At 45.6% G+C, this 21,209-nt stretch overlaps 7 protein-coding genes and 1 long non-coding RNA gene across 8 annotated transcripts; 4 read left to right on the forward strand and 4 right to left on the reverse strand.

Annotated features, from left to right (window-relative positions):
* Positions 1-4,243: 4,243 nt before the first annotated feature.
* Positions 4,244-6,061, forward strand: LOC120453257 (inositol polyphosphate 1-phosphatase). The gene is made up of 2 exons (XM_039637878.1): positions 4,244-4,864; positions 5,211-6,061. Exons 1-2 carry the CDS (start codon positions 4,375-4,377, stop codon positions 5,843-5,845), a joined length of 1,125 nt encoding a protein of 374 aa, XP_039493812.1. The 5' UTR covers positions 4,244-4,374; the 3' UTR covers positions 5,846-6,061.
* Positions 6,062-6,720: 659 nt separating this feature from the next.
* On the forward strand, positions 6,721-8,227 carry LOC120453486 (derlin-2). Its single transcript, XM_039638220.1, has 3 exons — positions 6,721-7,044; positions 7,127-7,647; positions 7,704-8,227. Exons 1-3 carry the CDS (start codon positions 6,958-6,960, stop codon positions 7,879-7,881), a joined length of 786 nt encoding a protein of 261 aa, XP_039494154.1. The 5' UTR covers positions 6,721-6,957; the 3' UTR covers positions 7,882-8,227.
* Positions 8,228-8,419: 192 nt separating this feature from the next.
* Positions 8,420-9,020, forward strand: LOC120452324 (succinate dehydrogenase assembly factor 3, mitochondrial). Its single transcript, XM_039636477.2, has 3 exons — positions 8,420-8,599; positions 8,667-8,776; positions 8,833-9,020. The coding sequence occupies exons 1-3, from the start codon at positions 8,518-8,520 to the stop codon at positions 9,001-9,003; spliced, it is 363 nt and encodes a 120-aa protein (XP_039492411.1). The 5' UTR covers positions 8,420-8,517; the 3' UTR covers positions 9,004-9,020.
* Positions 9,001-9,675, reverse strand: LOC120452322 (dihydrofolate reductase). Its single transcript, XM_039636476.1, has 2 exons — positions 9,540-9,675; positions 9,001-9,489 (listed from the first exon to the last, which is right to left on the reverse strand). Exons 1-2 carry the CDS (start codon positions 9,629-9,631, stop codon positions 9,024-9,026), a joined length of 558 nt encoding a protein of 185 aa, XP_039492410.1. The 5' UTR covers positions 9,632-9,675; the 3' UTR covers positions 9,001-9,023.
* Positions 9,676-9,856: 181 nt separating this feature from the next.
* Positions 9,857-13,227, reverse strand: LOC120452320 (soluble guanylate cyclase 89Db). The gene is made up of 2 exons (XM_039636474.1): positions 12,270-13,227; positions 9,857-12,169 (listed from the first exon to the last, which is right to left on the reverse strand). The coding sequence occupies exon 2, from the start codon at positions 12,090-12,092 to the stop codon at positions 10,083-10,085; it is 2,010 nt and encodes a 669-aa protein (XP_039492408.1). The 5' UTR covers positions 12,093-12,169; positions 12,270-13,227; the 3' UTR covers positions 9,857-10,082.
* Positions 13,228-13,247: 20 nt separating this feature from the next.
* On the forward strand, positions 13,248-15,792 carry LOC120452325. Its single transcript, XR_005616452.2, has 3 exons — positions 13,248-15,007; positions 15,051-15,603; positions 15,656-15,792. It is a non-coding gene; the product is annotated as an uncharacterized LOC120452325 (long non-coding RNA).
* Positions 15,615-18,164, reverse strand: LOC120452321 (soluble guanylate cyclase 89Da). Its single transcript, XM_039636475.2, has 2 exons — positions 18,010-18,164; positions 15,615-17,666 (listed from the first exon to the last, which is right to left on the reverse strand). The coding sequence occupies exon 2, from the start codon at positions 17,653-17,655 to the stop codon at positions 15,652-15,654; it is 2,004 nt and encodes a 667-aa protein (XP_039492409.1). The 5' UTR covers positions 17,656-17,666; positions 18,010-18,164; the 3' UTR covers positions 15,615-15,651.
* Positions 18,165-19,534: 1,370 nt separating this feature from the next.
* On the reverse strand, positions 19,535-20,965 carry LOC120453732 (COP9 signalosome complex subunit 5). Its single transcript, XM_039638562.2, has 3 exons — positions 20,546-20,965; positions 19,916-20,492; positions 19,535-19,857 (listed from the first exon to the last, which is right to left on the reverse strand). The coding sequence occupies exons 1-3, from the start codon at positions 20,912-20,914 to the stop codon at positions 19,712-19,714; spliced, it is 1,092 nt and encodes a 363-aa protein (XP_039494496.1). The 5' UTR covers positions 20,915-20,965; the 3' UTR covers positions 19,535-19,711.
* Positions 20,966-21,209: the final 244 nt, after the last annotated feature.

Here is a 21,209-nt window from a genome sequence, read left to right on the forward strand (position 1 = left end):
CAGATGAAGCCGTCTCCAAAACGCATTACTCCGATCGCCCACTCAAAGGGGTTAATCCCAAGCCCGACATCGCTCCATCACTCCCTCTGCGCTCCGCGGGACATAAATCTACGCCTCCAAATCTACATATTAACGCCAGAGATGGGGCCACTCTATGCCAGCGGACAGCGCCAACGATCACTTACTTTATGATCACTTGAAAACCAATCAAGCACAATAAATAATCGCTCTGCAGCAGGGACAAGCTGCGATATTGAAAATCGCCTCGCATCCAGAAAAGATACAAAGATAGCCAGTTGGGAAGGCAAACTGCAAACTGCAAACTGCAAACTGCAAACTGCAGGACTGCGACTCACTCGTACACATTAAATTATATTCACACTTTGGCCCCCAGAAAATGAAATGGTTTTAAATACGGAGGAAAGCCAAACAAGACGGCGATCGCATTGGGGATCAGCAAACAGCTCCAGACGGACCACAAGACACTCGGAAAAAATCGCAGGGTTTGCTGACTAAACTTGCTCCATAAACTTGCAAAACATTTTTAACCAAATATTAAGCTCTTAATTCCATAAACATGTTTACTGTTTTCTAATGGAGTAAAGTAATGCATATGTTTATTTTAGTTACAATTTATAGTTCCATTTTCTGTGCAACTTCTTTGAAAATGCTGTTTATGTGGAAATCCCCCTTTTATTCCCGGTGCTGAAGGCAGGATGCGCTTTGGCCAGACAGTTGGACACAGGGACGCTAAAAGAGGCGGGACCGAGGGTGCAGAGGACTCTTGACCAGAAGACCAGGGTCTGAAGACATCTCTCCCTGGGCCAGACTGCATTTGTGTTTTTTCACCTTTTTTTAGTTCCTGCCCCATGCCTCCGACTCTGTGGCTCGCTTATCATCATAACAATAATGTTAAAGTGGCAAAATGGCAAACTATGCGCAAAATGCATAAAATTTATAGCCAACTCGTCCGGGCACTGGCCAAACAGATTTGTATTTGTGTTTGTTATTGAATCTGTATCTGTATTATTGGCCCATGTTTTTGCGAACTTCACGCTTCCGCTCTTGTACGGATCGGCGGTCAAAAGTGGGACCCAATCCGAACACGATCACAATGGGACACATGCGGTGGCAGGAGCCGATTCTCTTGTGCTGGCCGTTGGATCAGCGGATCGGCTTCTGTGGAGACACCTGGGTACACGGGTTCATGGGTATCCTCTATGGTTGAATGGTGTAGTTTTGGGCTGCATAATCTTTCTCTGAGTAACTATTTTCAAAAGACATTAAAATCATTTACAAACTATACAATAATAGTTACCTATCAATAAAGCATGAAATTTGCGCACTTGTGTAAGCCAAAAATAGATTATACTCCATTTGCAAAACGCTTTCGAAATTAATTATCTTTTGCCATTTTCCCCTGCCCAATCGCTTTCACCATTATTTCTACAATGGCCTTCCGCAGATTAATGCCGGTTCAATAGCATTCGCATAGATCTACATTTGCCCGCGGGATACGGTGTATAATTGGTCATCTGGGAGCCACTCCCTTCGCATGCTTGGCCAAATGTAAACAATTAAGTGGCCAATGCAAATATGAATGAGATTTTCCCCCACAAGCCAATTACTCAAAGCCCGAACCGCTGGAAAAACGAGGAAGTGAGCTGCCAATGAGCGTAAACAGGCAAACACCTTGAAGCGCATAAATTAAACCGCATCGACAGGTCCGAAAAAACTCGGAAGGAGTTGCAGTGGAGCGGAGTGGAGTGGAGTTGCAGTGGAGTGAAATTATTTCGGATCCAATCCAGTTTTGTGGCTGCAGGCTGGCACCCAGAAGATGGCCAAAAGTCGAAGAATATGGCTAGAATGGCCAGAATACGCGAGTGAGTGGGCGCTGCCAATTGAGCCAATTGAAAGGCCACAACGCGTATACGCCCCGTTGCACTCGACTGGCCATAACGATGGCTTTATAAACGGCTAAGTCGTTCTACCCCCACTCCCCCATTAAATGGTATAAACCGCTAGACTAACTAATGAAGCGCACACGCATAACTTAATACCAGCCATTCGACATTTGTCGAGCTTGTTGTGGCATTTCGTATTAATAAAACATCCAAGACAATCAGCTGAACAGCCCAGCAGCGCACAAAAGAGCCAACTAATTTTTGGAAGCGTTCAAAACTCGTTTTTAACACCTCAGGGGTGGAGCCTTTCGACGGTGCGAGGGAGACGGGGCACCTGGCGGGTGGCAGAGGGAGAGGGAGAGGGACTGATTTGGTGGGGGGGGCCATCACAGAAATCAAGTCACAATAATATGTAAATGTTCTCGTGTTTCGAGAGCGTCGAACATTTCGCTGTGGCGATTAATTAAAGACTCATTAAGAATTTGTTCAACTCGGGCGATTAATTAAAAGGCTGTTAAATGTGAAAGGGGCGCAAACAAAGAGTAACCGCTGACTTAAACAATCTAACTAATGTCCATCAAAAGACTCGAAACACAAACTTGACATACATACGAAATGCCAGCCCAATGGTAAATATGTAAAATATTGATATATTACTGTATGTTATTTCTTTGTACGTAAGGACAAAATTTACCTTAAGACTTGGCAACATGATACGCATGTACCGCACTGTAAAAAGGGGGATGACAAATGCCTTCGGTGGAGCTGCTGATAAATGCCCACCAGTTCGGGGGCTGTTTGAAAAATCGTTTGGCCAGAGATCACGCAACGGCCAAATTGAAACGTCACCAGTCGCAAGCGGCCAAGATTGTTATTGTTGGCCGACTGGTGCTGTTTCTCCATGAATATTAACACATTAAAATGGTAAACGTGGTTGAGTGAAAAATTAACCCAAAGCAGCCAAAATGCCGCTGCGGCTGCAGCCTAAATTATGCAAAGTCATCAAGTCAACGTTATCCAAACATCAATGGCCTGCGAGGCCTGGGAAAAAATTAGCATAAGCCCAGCGTTCCGACGGACCGAAGAGGAGCTCCTGCAGCCTGAGGGAGGACTCGAACACTCCGGAAAAGGGGGCTTACGTATTTGAAATTCCTCTATGGCCAAGGAAATATTTCAATAATATTTTACTCCATAAGGTGTATGAGCTTTTCCTTTAAATATTGATTCAATTTCACATACTAGCAATGCTGCCTCTATTGAAATTGGAAAATACTCTCCCTACTTTCTTATAAATAATAAAATTTGCAATTAAATTAAAAGAAACAATTAAGTTTTCTCCAATATATAATAAATATACAGCTAATAAGTTAAGAATTCAAAAACAGACTTATTTAAAGTGGAAACATATCCATATTCCAAGATTATAAATTGATGTGAAAGGAACTAGTAAATTTGTGCGAGTGCAGGAAGGCCGAGTTAAGGAACAGGGAATGGCCCAGGCATAGCAGGAATGCCACATTGATGCAGTCACTTTGATAGCGCGACATTAGCAGCAATTTATATGCAAATGCAGCAGCGCAGGGAAGAGCAGCGAATGGGATGCAACGGCGAGTACCACAAACTGATTGATGGTCCCATTTCAAAAGATGCCAAAGTGCGTGAGCCAGAAAGCAAAAGGCAAGCCAAAGAACGAGGACTGGAGACTGTATACTAGAGACTGGAGAGGATTGGGAGCAGCAGTGGGCCATGTAGGCCAGCATCATTAATGCGAATCATTAGCAGTGCTCGCTGATAAGATCGGGTGCAAATTATGCGGCAGTCGCAGCTGGAACAAAGCCCTCGAAAAGTCATGGCCTTCGGCTCCTCCCTTCTGGCCATGATTATGATGCTCGGCTGCCCAGAGATTCCCGAGGGGCGGCGAGTGCGTAATTTTTAATTGCCAATTAAAATGGCTCCAATGAAGATGTGTAAGCTGCTCCAAGAGCTAGAACTCGAAGTCCTTCGGCCGTAATTAGGGGATGGTCCGAATTAACCTTATTACAATTATTTGGGGCGTTCACCAAAAAAGCTTTGTAATTGGTAATTCATTCAGTATGTACTACATTGCTAAAGTAATTTTGTTGACTTGCGGAAAAAACAAAAACTAGTTGGTGTATTGTTATGATACTTTAAGTTTTATATACAACTATAATGGTAAAAATAAAATAAAAATTGTACTTTAAATATTTGAACTACGCGCGTAGTTCAGTATTTCTCATTTCCAGTATGTAGTATTTCCAGCAGTGTGGCCAGCCGAAAAGCTTTCCACTGGCTCCAGCGAGCTGTTTTGGTATTCGCAGCGAAAAACATACTGAACCAAAGAAGCCCACACAAAAATTCGCAGCTGGAGAAGAAGGAAAAGCCATAAAAGTGTGGAAATGGAACCCAAATAGGCCACAGAAAGCAGCGAAGCAGGAGGAACAGGAACAGGATGAGCGGCGAAGAGCAGGCGAGTCTGCTGCGCGTACTGATCAATTGTGCGGAGAAGGCGGCCAACATAGCCAGGACATGTCGCTCCAACGAGGAGCTCCTGAAATTGCTGGTGCAGGAGAAGAGCGGAGCGGAGGCCAACGAGCGGTTCGAGCACGACTTCAAGACCCTGGCCGATGTCCTCATACAGGAGACGATCAAGCACGAGGTGGCAGCGCTCTTTCCCGCCATGCAGGATGCCATCCTGGGCGAGGAATCGCCCAATTTCACCAACAAACTGGGCGAGAGCGTCACCATTGCAGTGGGTGCGACTGAGGAGGACACCACCTCCTGTCTGCAGGCTGTCCTTAGCGGGCACGAGGGTGCTGCCAGCGCCCTGGCCACAGAAGTCCATCGGGATGTCAGCTTCAGCAGCGAAAAGCTGGGCGAGATTGCCCACCTGCCGGATGAACTGGATTACGCCAACTTGGGCATCTGGATCGATCCCATTGGTTCGTAGCTTCCACAACTATTTTTATAGTTTCCCACAGGATATGTTACTTTTCAAAATTACGCAGCGCATAGCTTTGCATTCGTTTGTCGGATGAAGTAGATCTGCCCACTCCATCTTCCCATTGGGATTATAATTTATTATATTTTTACATCCAATGAGAACCGTATGAGTAATTCTCGAACGCATTTCTAGATGTTGTTTGTTTATGTGTGTATTCCCTAGAAGTGATATCACCATCAGAAGGAGCACCAAACCGACGAGCTAATACACTATTTCGTTCTTTAATCTCAATTATTTATACTTTTTTCTGACTCACCGGAAATCAAAATATTTGTATCTTGCAGACGCTACCGCTGAGTACATTTCGGGGGACACCATGTTCACCGACTTCCCCGGCATCACGTCCACCGGACTGGACTGCGTCACCGTGCTGATTGGCGTCTACGAACGGGACACCGGAGTGCCGGTGATCGGAGTGATGGCGCAGCCCTTCGGGGAGAAGCTGGAGGAGAACGTGTACAGCTCCTCGATGTTCTGGGGCGTTTGCCTGCCCACGCTAAGGGCACACAACTGCGATTTCGAGGCGCGCGATGAGAACCGTCGTTTGGGCATCTTCTCCAGCTCGGAGCAGTCCGACATCCTTCAGCGTTTCCTCGACCTGGGCTACGAGTTTGCATTTTCTGCTGGTGCTGGGCATAAGGCCTTGAAGGTGATTACCCACGAGGTTGACGTGTATCTGCTTAGCAAAGGGTCCACCTTCAAGTGGGACACTTGTGCTCCCCAAGCCATTCTCCGTGCCCTCGGCGGAGATGTACTGGATTATACCGCCAGTGTGGCGGAGCAGAGAGCAGTACCACTAAAGTACCTGATTGAGGATGCTGAAGCTGATGCCGATTGGAAGCGAAATGCAGGTGGTATAATCTCTGTGCGCAATGTCGATGTTGTGGAGGAGCTGCTGGCCAAACTGGCTGAGCAATGAATGTTGTTGTTATATGTTGTAATCTCATTATTGCTGTTGTAATTGATTCGGTGTTTTGCTAACAGTGAGTCAAATTCGTAGGGATAGAAACCATTGCATGGATGTTGTTAATAAATGGAACCTGAAAACGTGTACAAACATCCATTCACAATCGTTTTTGTACAACAAAATACATGGCTGTTTAATTACAAAATGTCCAATTGCCAAAGACCTCAATTATGCGTTTCATTTGCAATTAAAATTTGTATTGTTCGTATTCCTAAATCAACATATGTAAGTGTGGATAAAATATGCTTTCTTAAGAGTAGTCTACTTATTGGAGTTTCTATGTCGTGCAAACAATGAGCGTTCTGAGCATTAAAACAATTCAAGAAATTCAGAAAGAATGACCAACATCTTTGCAAATACGATAACTAAGGTGTTAAGTATCTTAGTCGATTCACTCTAATGTGCTTAAATAAATGTAAACTAATGTGCAAAATCATGTAAAAAAAAAACACGGAGTACACTTAATGCTACTTTCATATGCGGGAAAACGAACCTGGGCCATCGGTTTCAGATGTCCTTAAGCTCCTGGGAGACTCCCAGCTTTTATATTCGCTGAAGAACGACAAGCAATTGGCTTTAAGCTCATAAATATAATTAGACGTACGGATATGGTAACCACACCATTGGGATGTGATTAGAGTTAAGCTCCAGCTTAATAATGCACTTTTAGAAAGGTCCAAGAGTTGTCATTGTAATGAACGCAAACAGGCACAATCTTGATCTGTTCTTGATTCTTTTAAGCATAAAGTTTAATTAAATTCAATTTAAGAGCATCGTGTCACGACCTAGACTTATCGATAGCTGGCGCCAGTGTCACTAGTAATTTGCCCACCTCTAACCTTGTTCATAAAAATAAAAACTAGCGTTCCATTTATTTTCCCATCGGCCCGAGCGCTATTCCCAATCCATTAACACGTCTAAATCCTGGAGTACAAAGAATCCGGCGAAGCGACTACCGAAAACCGCTTGACCGCTTCTGGATGTGGGTGAATAAACAGTGAAGTAGCGAAGAGTCCAAAGGATACGACCCCAATCCACTTGTCAACGTTGGAGGAGGAGCCGCCATGAATGCCCTGCGGCAGTTCTACCTGGAGATCCCGGTGGTCACACGAGCCTACACCACGGTGTGCGTGCTGACCACCTTGGCGGTGGTAAGTGCATCCCGGATCGCGTTCTTAATCGCGGATGACGTGTACGTGTATTATCGTCGATTATAATTTGCCAACTTTCTAGCATCTGGACCTGGTGTCGCCGCTGCAGCTATACTTCAATCCCACGCTGATTGTGCGCAAGTTCCAGATCTGGCGCCTGGCCACCACATTCCTGTACTTTGGCACCATAGGCATAAGCTTCTTTTTCAATATGGTGTTTACATATCGCTATTGCCGCATGTTGGAGGACGGCTCTTTCCGCGGACGCAGCTCTGACTTTGTCATGATGTTTATCTTTGGCGGCGTGCTGATGACCTTCTTCGGAATCTTCGTCAACCTGTTGTTCCTGGGCCAAGCCTTCACATTAATGCTGGTCTATGTGTGGTCACGTCGCAATCCACTGGTGCCCATGAACTTCTTCGGGGTGCTTAACTTCCAGGCGCCCTACCTGCCATGGGTTCTACTCTGCTGCTCCATGATCCTAGGAAACACCGTGTGGGTAGATGTCATCGGCATGGGTGTTGGCCATATCTACTACGTGCTGGAGGACGTCTATCCCACACTGTCCAACGGCTACAGACTGATCAAAACCCCCTACTTCTTGTAAGTTCACTTCGAAATGGAGTATAACTCTTTTAATAACTACTCTTTGTCCCTAGGAAACGTCTCTTCAATGAGCACATCGAACGCAACTTCCAGGCGGCTGCCGAGGATCGTCCTGGCGGGTTTCCCTGGGGCGGCGAAGGTCAGCCCCTGCTGCCCGAAGAGAATGCAGATGACGGACAGGATGAAGAGCCAGCGAATCCAGCGGCGCCCGCTGCTGCCGCGCCGCAATAACAAAACTAGTAAACTTGATTGTTAAAACGTTCTTCTGTTCAAAACGACGACGATGACAACAATGTTGTGTACCCCTCCGCCACCTTCCGTTTGGTGCTTGGTGTAATTAGGCGTATAGTATTGAGAGAAAGGCGTGCAATAGTTAGCCAAAGCTGGTGCAGAGCGTGCGTGTATGTCATTTATTGGTTTGTTTTCTGATGTAGAGCACACTTTCCATCCGAGATGTTCTTTAATTTATAATTTAGCCCCAAGGGATGAATCCACGACAGATAGAACCTACACTGCACATGTGATTATATACATATATACAAACATGCCACAAATAAATCATTATGTAAAAAGACCACTTTGCACGTTTCTAATTCTTGAAAACGCTTAGAAATGCATAGCGACTTCATTCCTCATACATTTTTATTATTTTCGCGACTGAGCTTCATAGGTTTTACAGTGAGATAAAAATAGTATTCAAATGCGCGCCAAGCATTTGATACGTTGCCACCTGTCAACTCAAATCGAGCCTTAATTCGAAGTTAGCCAACACTGGCTGCCTCAAAACAGTTGTTATTTGCTCAATTATTTTTTAGTCAGCTGCTAAGAAATATAGTATTAGAATGTTATTTATGAAATAAACTCAGGATGTCAAGAATTTTGATGAGCCAACTGACCCACCCGCAGCGCGTCCGCCTGCTGTACAAAACGATCCTCCGCCTGCACAGAGGTGAGATGAAAGATGCCCCATTACCATAAATTGCATACATTTTAAACGAGTCTTCTGCACTCCGTAGGTCTTCCAGCGGAACTGCGTGCTCTGGGCGACAACTATGTGCGGGACGAGTTCCGGCGACACCTCAAGTGCAATCCCATGGAGGCACAGCTATTTATGACAGAGTGGGCCGTAAGTTTTACGTAATAAACAAAGAGGCGCCCTTCTAAGCAAATCCTCCATTGCAGCGATATGCGTCCACAATCACCCAACAACTGGGAATTCGGGGCAAGCCCAAGGGGGATTTGGGCGAAGAGATTGACCCGACGACCGTGGAAATGCTGAAGGATGACCAGGTAGTCCAACTATACGAGCTGATGCTGGCGGCCAAGGGAGTCGAAGATGTGCAAGGCAAATAAATTAGTTGATTATTTTATTTTCACTGTTTCTCCAAGACCTTGTACTCGAATTTGATGCCATTCTCCTCCTGGAGACCGATTGGCGTGTCCAAATCGGGCGCAACCTCACGGAAGCTGTCCGGGATCGCGGGAAAGAAGGTGTCGCATTCGAACTTCTGGTGGATTTTGGTGATGTACAGCCGGTGACATCTTGTCGAGGCCATGGCTTCCTCGTAGACGCCACTACCGCCCACAATCCAAATGTTCTCCACCTCGTTCTTGCCCTCGAGCGCTTTCATGGCCGCCTCGAGATTGCGACACAACAGTACTCCTTTGGGCAATTCGTTTTCCTGGAGTGTGGTGCTCAGCACTATGTTCAGCCGATCGGGAAGAGGTCTCTTGTTTTCCGGCACTCCGAAGTAGGTTTTCCTGCCCATCACAACTGCATTGTGCTTGCTAGGATCGCTGGTTCGCTTGGTGGTGCGGCTGAAGTACTTCAGCTCGGATCTGCGGGTATGGAACCTATAGCTGCGGTGTAACCTTTATTGCCAACTCACCTAATGCGCCACGGGAGATTGCCATTGATGCCGATCCCGAAATTCTCGCAAACTGCCACGATTAAATTGAAGCTTAGCATCCTGAAACTCATAAACTTGAAAATGGTCTTCCGAATTAACAAATCGAACAGCTGGTAAAAACAAAAAGGCGGGAACCGATTTCGATTGCATAGATTACTTAGCGCTCATCGGTATTAAAAGGGACATTTTCGTAATACTTCTGGTCAGGATCGCAGATCGGTGTCGCCCCACTCCCATGTAAACGTAAACAATGTTTTCAGTATTCAATGTGCCACGTATTTATATATTTTTTATTGATCCACTTTTATCATATATGTAGGTAATAAGGTATTCGTTCACTTTTACCAAGAAGTCGAAAAGACTCTTTTGACATAACTTTTTTAAACCTGATTTTTTCCAAAAGGTTACAAGATTTTGATTCTCAAAATATGGTTTTTATATTTGTATACCCCAGCGGTGGTTTTCCGCCTTGTTATATATTGTACAAATTGTGGTTTACTAAACACAATCAATTCTTCAGTACTACTCTGGTCCCTCCAGCAGCCAGTAGGTCTCCATCTCGCCCTTGCCCTTGACCTTGACAAAGCCCCGCGCTTCCACCTTGTAGCCCACCTTCCTCACCTTCAGCGCAGTGTAATTGGATAGCTGGATCATCCAGGGATCACTGCTGCTTTCCATTCGCGAGGCGGTGTTTACGGTGTCTCCAAAGAGGCAGTATCGAGGAACCTTCATTCCAACCACTCCTGCAACCACGGGTCCCGAGTTGATGCCCACCCGTATGGCCACTCCGGGAAGGGCATGGGCCTTGACCTTCGTCATCACCCTCAAGGCCAAGTCGCAGGCGTGCTCGGCGTGCAAGGGATTCACATCTGGAGCCCCCGAAACAGCCATGTAAACCATACCCACGGTCTCCACTTTGTACACAAATGGGGAAATGATCTCCTCATCCAATGCCGAAAACACTTTATTCAAGGTGGTCACCGCCTGCATGGCATCCTGGATGTTGTTGGATCCACTGTCATAGACATTGAGCACCTCGATGAAAATGACGGACACCTCTTCGAAACTCTGACACACGTGCTCCTCGCTCTTCCGCATTCGCTCGGCAATGGGCCGCGGAATCATGGAGTACAGGAGCTCATCGCCCTGCCGTTTCCACGAATCTGCCAGTTCAAGCGACTTTTCCAGCTCGTCCGATCGCTGCTCCTCCTTCTCGAACATGATCTCCAGCTTGGAGCAGTGCTGCCATCCCGCCATAACTAGCTCTCTACTCAGTCCATGCGGATTGAGATCGTTCAGATAGAGACCAATTCCGTGCAGCTCATCCAGATTTTCGATTAGAGGACTGCACAGGAAGATCAGCGAGTCCACATCTTTGATGTAGAACATCTGACCCTTCAGCAAGATGGATCGGAGTCCCACCGAATGGCGTCTCTGTCCCGTTGCGGGATCTATTTCGTCCTTGGAGCTGCCTGCGCCAGCTGCCTCTTCCTTGGCGTTCTCCGCACTGAACTCCTTGGCACTGGCCAAGGCCATGGCCTGCGCCTCGTTCAGGCTGCTGGCTTCATCAAAGTTTTCGAAGTCAAAGTTCAAGGCCGCATCATAGGCGGCACGGTTGTGACCCGTGCGAATGAGCTCGAACTCAAAGAGGACGGTTCGCATCTGCAAAATGGTCTGCCATTGGATTTGAGTGTCCTTGGGACGGCGGCACTTGAACCGATCCAATATGTGGCTGCCAATAAAGGTCTTTGGGTTCACCCCAGGATTGTGCAGAATCCACGTCTCGACAATCTTCTCGCCCGCAAGTGTGATTTTCATGTCGTGATCCAGCACAATGGTGAAGGGAAACAGCTCGAGGAACACATTCAGATCCACCGACGGCATCTTGAGCTGGGAAGGATGTGCGATGACATTGACCCGCTTGGCCATGTAATCGCGATTATCAAAGTCCAACCGATACTTGACAATTACGGTCAGAGGACCCTCCGTAAGCTTGATGGGACCGGCTGTGCCGCCGCAGATGTCATTTTGGCTCTCCAGGACGTAGGCAGTCATGTCCAGGCCGTAGAACTCCTTTGCCACCTCTGTCATCTGGCCAATCAGGTACTTGGACATGCCAGTTCGGCCGCTGCGATACAGGATCACAGCCCCATCGTCATCCATGTTGGTCAACTGCATGCTGGGCGACTTCATCTTGGGATACGTGAAGCGCATCTGCACGTGGATGTTGTCGATGGACTGCAGGAAGTCGCAGAAGTATCGCCCTGTGGAGCGGATCATCTTGTCGTAGCCAAAGTTGCTGAAGAACCGCACAAAACAGCGCCCAAAGAAGTTCATGCAGAAGTCGAAGGACTCGCCCGTGCTGGCGGACAGGGCAGCCGCAAAGTCCGGCATCAGCTTGTCCGGATAGATCTGGTGCGTCTTGAAGCTCTGGTGCTTGCAGTCGATTATCTGGCAGACCTTGCGCCAGGTCTCCATGCCGTACTCCTGCTGGATGTAGTGCTGCACGCTCTCGTACAGCATTCCGTACATGGTGGGGCAGGATGTGAATGTCCTTGGTGCTGCGAAGTCCTGTCTATCGTCCAAATTGCTTTCCCAAAATTGCTTTCCTGTAACGAACCAAAGTGGGCAGTCACATAATCAGGGGTGGAGGTCAGACAAAGTTTTTCCATCGTTCAGAGCTGGTAATTAGGTAAACTGTGTTCGTACCCCGGAGGATTTGGAGCAGTTACGTTGCCTTGGGTCGGGGATTAGGCCAACAAACTCGTAACTCAAGTGATTGATTGTGGCTTAGGATGTTGCTGAAATAGGCCTTGAGCAAATGCGGTTTTTAGTAACTGTTTAAGGTGAACGTTAAATTGTATTCTGTACAAAATATGAAAATTCTGAAATATGAAACCAGTTTAATAATTGTTCTGTTGCTTGATCCGTGAAATCTACTTGCTATTTTTAGAGACATCAATTTAAAATCTATTTAAATAGTAACCAAAGCAAGGTGACATATGTATGTTCAAGCCGTCATAGGATATCCTCCTATCTAGCCGGCAGCAACACTCAAGGAAAGTCTGCTTTTCCCTCGTTTCATTTGATTTATTGCCCCGACAGTTTAATTTGAGTTCATGTGGCAGACACACGCAGGGAATCCTGCGGTGGGAAGACTCTCCTCAAGGTCCTTCAAGCCTGTCACGTTCATGGCGAAAGGAACATAGCTCATTGTGCTTAACTTATTTCCGTTTCCTATTGCCGGTAATTCGCTGGTGGCAATGCCGGCTTTTCAATTTTTCCCACAAAGACTAAATAACTGAGCCATAAATTCTCGAACATCTTTCACGAGCTTGGGTGTATTTAATTTTGGCAGAAACATGCAAATTTCCGAGAAGCCCAAGGTCGTAAAAAGTAGATAAAATGCTGTTTGAAAATGCTAACGTTTGATTAATGGCCAGGGAATCTACATTGTCAAATGGAAGATAAGCGCAATGCTTAACTTCTGGTCCTTTGTACTTAAGTTAATAATGCTCATAATTTATGGTAGCTATATAAATGGATTAATAATGGATTGGATGCTTAGGTTAAATGGGTTATAATGATATGCCTTCTGGCCAAGTCCAATGTAACTTTAACTACAAGATTTAATCCAAATGATGTAGTATCTCTCTCTGGTTTATAGCTTCCCAATCCTTTGACGAACTGCCTTCCTCGGGTGTATGAAAGGCCCATCAGTTTCCCCCATATATCTCTTTGATTAGTAGACCGTGAAATTAGCTTATTATAGCCCCAGGAATCCCCCATACCTTATATTGCTTTCCGCCTCGTTACAATCCCCTAGCTGAGTTGCATTAGGTTCTTCAGCATCGGAGTCGCGTTTGTCTGTGCCTCAGAAAGAGTTTTAATTTTATCCACGGGGCATTTGCCTGTCGCTTATTTATAATTTAAGGAGGCATATACGCCTGCACACGCACAGCATCCCCGGATGCGTAAAGTCGGGTGTATATACGCGCACTCCACGGCGAACTCGCACTTTTCCGGACTCCGTGTTGCGTCGTCGGCAGTTGCTATTGTTACACTAAATTTGTTTTGCCGCCTGTCGCTGCTTGCTTGGCTTCTGGCTGCCTGATTTGCTTTTGCTTCATGATTTCCTCTGACGGACGAACTTCGTGAGTCTGTCGGCTCCTTCGCATCCGTCGGCTTCCCGTGGAGCTTTCCCTTTTAGCCGGGACGATGTCGGTCGACTGAAGCGTGCCTCTTTGGCGGTCAGGCCTTTTATAGCCCACCCACTAACCAAGTTGCAGTTGGAGCTGTGTTTCCCACTGTATTGCCCACTTTGGACCTACGTGCCTGCGCCTCGACACGCACTTCTCTGTTTGACCATCGTGATCATCATCATCATCATCGTCGGTGTTATTACAGACCAGAAACATCGACAGTCAATGCTCTTTGCCACAATTGCCACTTTCTCTCCTTCCGACGCAGTATCAACATTGACACACAACCGAAGGAGTCATTTTTCTCCCCGTTCACTTCCTTTTATGGCCCCACTCCCCCACATCGATGTATTCGGTGTGTGCGGCGTCCTGGCAAAGTATTGTCCTTTGGGTCCTTACCAGGGCTGAATAGCACTTAGCAATAGACTGACGACCAAGTTTGTCAGTCATGCAGTTCGTAGCAATATTGAATTTAAAATATATAAATTTCCGTTCTTATTCTCTGAACAGTTTTAACCCATTTTTGATAATCATTAAAAACTCGAGTGCTTTAAAAGTGTATCCCAAGCCCTGAAGTTTCGGAAACCGCCTGTCAAATGTATCATTGTAACAGAGTTTTTCGCTTTGCCCGTTTGCCATTTCCCGGATGGAGGAATGGTTTTGTGGCTCTGTGCTTAATGCTTTTCCTTTTTCACGCACTTATACATACATATATACAAACAGATGTACATACATTTGATAGCCCGAGTCCTGCACATATTTGATGTGTTGTTTTAAAGCAATTTAAAAGGGATTTCACAGCATCGGACAAAAAGCCTTTGCCCCACTTACCCGAAACGGATTTCGGGAAGTCTTTTAAATAAACGTTGACAATTTTATGGACAGACCATTATTCCACCGAAAGGACGATAATATGCCTGGTCGAAAAAAAGAAGGGGCTATTTCTGCCACTCAAAAAGTCATCAATTACAGAACTGTCGCTTTGCGTTGCTTAATAAAATATTATATTTGCGTACATTGGCCTCCCAAAAAAATAAGTAAATTATTGCCACAATAATTGTCAAACAAAAACACCTCCTAGCGAGCTAAAAACTAGTAACGATCGCACCTTAACTCACAAAAGTAATGATATAAGCTTTTCTTAAATGTCTATTATTGAACCCAGAAAATACTTCCCCGGGCCATTTTCTTTTAAAAATTCTTGGTATAGGAATATCTATTAAACGGAGCGTCGGATTTTAATAAGTATGGTTTAATTGAACAAAATTTTTTTGATATTTTCTGTCAGTGTGGTTACCTCCCAGCACCGAAGCAATATTTACATACTTATAGCTAGAGAGTATTTTTCCTGTGTAGTTGTTGTCTATATTGCACCGGAAATAAATGTCTGTTTGAGCTAAGGACACGCAGAGTGTCTTAATTTAATTTATATAAGGAACAGGAAAACGGACGTTACTAGATGCTTGGCTGGGCTTACGATGGTACTTCGTGGGTTGCAGATGATGGTGTGCAAAGTGACACGCAAACCGCCCATAAAAGTTATTAAAAATGGGTTTTCCGAAATGAGGGTTGTCTGCGGCAAATGGCAGGGGCGTCTGGTAAATTAAGTTAGTAATTGAAGAGGCAGGACGCAGGATATTTCAAGAACTTGAGCTCATAAGACTGTTGTTATGATAGGTGGTAATAAAAGAAATTAAGTTTGTTCCAACATTATAAATAAATAGGTACTATTCATACTTTCCCACCCAAACGTCTCAATGTCACAATGAAGCAGAGCTAAATTCTCTTTTATTGCAACAAATTACAAAAGCCACAGGTGCCGTACAATCCTTTAGTGCATGGTAAATCATTGTGAATCATACATAGATACATTTCATATTTTTCTATTCCTAGTCCTCAGGTCCCTCCAGCAGCCAGTAGGTCTCCATCTCGCCCTTGCCCTTGACCTTGACCGTGCCGCGCGACTCCACTTTGTAGCCCACTTGACGCACTTTATCGCCGGTGTACTTCGATAGCTGAATCTTCCAGGGATCACTGCTGCTCTCCATTCGCGAGGCGGTGTTAACGGTGTCCCCAAACAGGCAGTAACGAGGAACCTTTTGGCCCACTACTCCAGCCACCACAGGTCCAGAATTGATGCCAACTCGAATGGCCACGTCTCCCATGTCGTGAGCCTTGAACTTCTTCATCACCCTCAGGGCCAAGTCGCAGGCGTGCTCGGCGTGAAGGGGATTCACATCAGGAGCACCCGAAACAGCCATGTAAACCATGCCCACGGTCTCCACTTTGTACACAAATGGGGAAATGATCTCCTCGTCCAGTGCCGAAAACACTTTGTTCAAGGTGGTCACCGCCTGCATGGCTCCCTGAATGCTGTTCAATCCTTCATCGTAGACGTTCATCACCTCGAGGAAGATGACTGACACCTCCTCGAAACTCTGGCAGACCTGCTCCTGGCTTAGGCGCATTCTCTCGGCAATGGGCCGTGGAATCATGGAGTACAGTAGCTCATCGCCCTGCCGTTTCCACGAATCTGCCAATTCCAGCGACTTTTCCAGCTCGTCCGATCGCTGCTCCTCCTTCTCGAACATGATCTCCAGCTTGGAGCAGTGCTGCCATCCCGCCATAACTAGCTCTCTACTCAGTCCATGCGGATTGAGATCGTTCAGATAGAGACCAATTCCGTGCAGCTCATCCAGATTTTCGATTAGAGGACTGCAAAGGAAGATTAGCGAGTCCACATCTTTGATGTAGAACATCTGACCCTTCAACAGGATGGACCGCAAGCCCTGGGAGGATCGACGTTCCCCAGTGGCAGGGTCGATCTCATCCTCTAACGCAGCTTCATCATCATCCACCGGATGGGTTTCACTGAACTCCTTGGCCTTGGCCAGCGCCATTGTCTGGGCTTCGTTTAGGTCCATCTCGTCGTAGTTCTCAAAGTCCATGTTCAAGACGGCATCGTAGGCAGCGCGGTTGTGACCCGTGCGAATCAACTCGAACTCAAAAAGCACGGCTCTCATCTGGATTAGGGTATCCCAGTCGATGGTAGTGTCCTTCGGACGACGGCATTGGAATAGGTCCATTACGTGGGTGCCAATGAAGCCCTTTGGATTGGCCCCGGGATTGTGCATAATCCAGGTCTCAACGATCTTCTCACCCGCATGCGTAATCTTCATGTCGTGGTTCAGCACAATTGTGAAGGGGAAAAGATCGAGGAACACATCCAGTTTCACAGTGGGCATTTTCAGCTGCGAGGGATGGGCCTCCGTATTAACGCGCTTAGCCATGTACTCCCGGTTATCGAAGTCCAGACGATACTTCACAATCACGGTTAGGGGACCCTCCGTGAGCTTAATGGGACCAGCAGTGCCTCCACTGATGTCATTCTGGCTCTCGATCACGTAAGCCTTGATCACCAGGCCGTAAAACTCACGGGCCACCTCGGTCATTTGTCCAATCAGGTACTTGGACATTCCAGTGCGACTGCTTCTGTACAGGATCACAGCTCCGTTGTCATCCATGTTGGTCAACTGCATGCTGGGCGACTTCATCTTGGGATAGGTGAACCGCATAATCAAGTGAATGTTGTCTATGGACTGCAGGAAGTCGCAGAAGTATCGCCCTGTGGAGCGGATCATCTTGTCGTAGCCGAAGTTACTGAAGAACCGCACAAAACAGCGCCCAAAGAAATTCATGCAGAAGTCGAAGGACTCGCCCGTGCAGGCGGACAGGGCCTCGGCGATGTCCGGCATCAGCTTGTCCGGATAGATCTGGTGGGTCTTGAAGCTGTTGTGCTTGCAGTCGATGATGTGACACACCTTCCGCCAAATGTCCACGCCGTACTCCTCCTGCACGTAGTGCTGCACACTCTCGTACAGCATTCCATACATGGTTGATGTTTCTGAAAAAAATTGAGTGAATGGACCAATAAATGTATTAACAAGATAAAAGCACTTTAGAATCTAAAACAACGTGGCTACATTTTTTCGCCATTTCTTTTTCGATTGTTCCTTTATTATTTTCTGTATTTTATATGGGTCTATCAGAAGTAATCATGCCATCTGTAATGCCATCCTAAATGTTGCAAACCATAAAAAATATCTATGAAATTGATCTCATTGGGGTAAGTCTTTCTATAGCTTTCTTTTTGGTGTGTAGTACATGTAAATCTTGCTTATAGAAGAATATCCCTTATTATTTAAAACTATTTTACCCCACAATACTTTTCCTCTAATTTCACGTACTTTGTTCAACAGGTTCCGGTGGCCGAGTTTCACTTTAAAATCCACTTTTGATGTTCATTTGCCGTTTTGTTAGTTCATAAATTTCCTACTCGCGTTGCTTGTATTCCACTTTTAGTTTGCAATTTATTTATAACTTCCGCAAAATTCAATGAAGGCGCACATATGCTGGCTACAATTCCCATGGCACTAAGCGCACGCACTAGCACTCGGTAAATAGGTTTTCCATAGCTATTACTTTGATTTTTATTGGATTTAACTTTATTGGCACGAGGAGGATGCTTTAGATGCTATAGACGCAGCCATGATGTCCTCAGCTTGAAATTGTGAAGCACAATGGGAAGCTTGCTAGCTGGCATCCAGGACGCGAATGAAGCGCATGTCGTTTGTCGCCGGAACTTTTATAGCAGCTCGGCAATCGTTTTAGACTCCTCCTACCCATTTGGTGGGCGCTCTAGGAGGGTCTAACCCCCTTTGGCAGTGTTACATTTCATGTCAATGCTCCTTGTTGTTGCCAATTGACGCTTACTTTTCGATATAATATCTGAAAGTTTTATTGCTTTTCCACCAATAACTTAAACGCACAAACGCAGCCCTCGTAGAATTCGCCACGTAAATCTTCATAAAGGTTCTCGTTTACTTCCTTCAAGTACGTTAATATTTCTGGTTATTTTGTTTATCTCCCTTTTTGATGTGGGATTTTGGGACTTGTTATGCGCCGCAATTTACATTTACATTTAAGAGGATTTAAGAATTCCACGGAATAAATCCTGGGACGTACACACATAAAGCTTCCAACACAGACCCACACAAATGTTGACATTTTAATGGGCATTCCTTGCAGGAGTGATGATAACGGTTAAACAGGACTTGTATTTGCCTAGCGCCCCTTTTTTTTTAGTACCTCACAGAGGCCATAAACGTGACAATGTATTTAATTAGCGCCCTTCTCAAGCGGCCCCTTGTCCGTCCATTTCGAATGGGCCACGTGCTGGAAGGGCGTTGACATCTCACTTGTGGCTTTCGCTCCCAGGAGCAGACAGTAGACGACGGGTCTGCTGGGGAAACACGCAATCGAAGAATAAAAGATGTAAGACGAACCAAACGATGGAAAAATTAAACCATTTGATTGATGAGAGGGACGCTTTTGCGGCTTGTTATATTGCTAACCAGACTCTGTAATATTTACTTTAAAAATCCCAAAGCAATTAAGAAATGTTTCAGTCAGTTGTTTCTTTGAGACCGGTTTAGGTTACATCATTCTAGACCACTTGAAATACACAAACCTCTTCTTATCCGCACGGTTTTATCAATGTAAATACCAGACTTCGCCAAAATAATAAAATATATAAATAACCTACTCTTCGAAATTAAAAAGTAAATTGTATTTTCTTCAAATACAGAAAAGTTTTCCATTTAACCAAAAAAAAAGGTTTTTTATCTGAAAGAATTTCTGTTTTCCGCCAAGGCAAAAATAATACAACCTTTTTTAATGCCGTCTGCCATCTAATAAGTATCAAAAAGAAGCTTTTAAAAGTTGTTTATCAGCCTGAGAGGCGTTTTTATATTTCCTTTTTTTTTTTTTTTGGTAAGCTTGACTTACTTAAAGTATTTCCCACGGAAATGGTTAATAAATCGCCCATTTGCAAAGAATGCACAACGTATTGTAAAATTCATTAGGAATTTGCGAAATTGAAATGTTGAACTATTTGCCCAGTCCGACCTTGTTGAATAGTTTGTCCTTAACGATCTGAGCCATCAGACCGTGTATCAGTTCAATGGTTGAGCGGCTGCAGTCTCGCGTGGCCTTGGACAGCTTATCTTCGGAACGCTTCTCGTTGACATCGGTACCTGTGGATATTAATGCTGGTAATTATGTGCACAATTCTTAAACCGACCCATTATGTACCGCGGCCTAAAAAGTTCTCACTCTGCTCCAGCTTCTCGGAGAGATCCATAATTTGACCTGTGGTGTACTCTGTATTGGTGAGCAGACCCGAGCTGCCCAGTGTGTTTACCCAGTATTTGTTCCACAGAGAGTCGAGCAGCTTGCGGTCCAAAGCCGACTTGAAGTAGCTAATTTCCAAGGGATAGTACTGTTTGCAGTGGACACCAAAGTCTTCGATCTTGTTCAGAGGGATGGTCTGATACTCCGATGGCTCCTCGTTTGGTGGCTTATAACCCTTAGGATAGGTGCGGAATGCACCCAGACACACCTTGCCAGCGGAAACAGTGCGCACAGGATCAACCACAATGGCCACAAATGGCTCCTGGTATGTCTGGTTGAGCATCTGCGTGGACACATCGATGCCAGACAACCAGCAACCGTAACCGGGATGGCTGTGGTACCAGCCCACGGCGTGTTCCATCCGCCCCACCTCTTTGGCCGCCTCCATGTAAGCGGTCATGTACTCGTACGCTTGGGCCTGAGCATTGACGCGGGTCTCCGTGCCCTCGACTGGCAGTGCAAAAGCATCCATGACAATCTGCAAGGGAAAAACTTGTAAATTTGGGGACCTTCTTAAATTCCCAAACCAACCATTGTGTTGTCCTCGACCTTGCCAAGCATTAGACCCATCACCTCCAGAGTACCGCCAGAGCGGGCGTGCATCACCATCTTAAGGAGCGCCAGAGCCGAGATCTTAATGTCCTTAAAGAAGTGGGGATCCTTCTCCCAGGGCTTAGCGTCGATGATCTGACGCTGTTGCTCTGCGTCGTAGCGAAAGATCTCGTCACAACTGGGCAATGTCTGGATGTTGTTCTCCAGCTCCCAGGTCTTTTGTGCGGCGTCGGAGTCCATTGCGATTGTACTTAGGTCAATAATATAAGTCTTTTGTTGCAAGTTTTGGTTTTCCGGCTCTATTCTAGGGATGACACTTGCCAATAACATCTGTACAATCAAATCCATGAAGGTACAATCGATTACATTTGTCAGTCCATCTGGCCAGACAACGTTTTCTGATTTAATTTTGCAGTTTGCGATACACACTCTTAACTGTACTTTCTCTGCAGTTGTCCAACACTGCAGTAGGGGCTGTGCTCGCTGGACTGCACTACATTTCTGATTATATACAATAAAAGCTTTATTTCCTTGTGACAAAGTTATAAATTACATGATCTTTGATAAAGATTTCGTTTCCCTTCTGGAAAAAAACCACTATCAATAACCACTTAATTAAAAACACTTTTTCTTTAAGCAAGTT

Source organism: Drosophila santomea, chromosome 3R (genome assembly GCF_016746245.2).
Source record: "Drosophila santomea strain STO CAGO 1482 chromosome 3R, Prin_Dsan_1.1, whole genome shotgun sequence".
Taxonomy (NCBI): Eukaryota; Metazoa; Arthropoda; class Insecta; order Diptera; family Drosophilidae; genus Drosophila; species Drosophila santomea.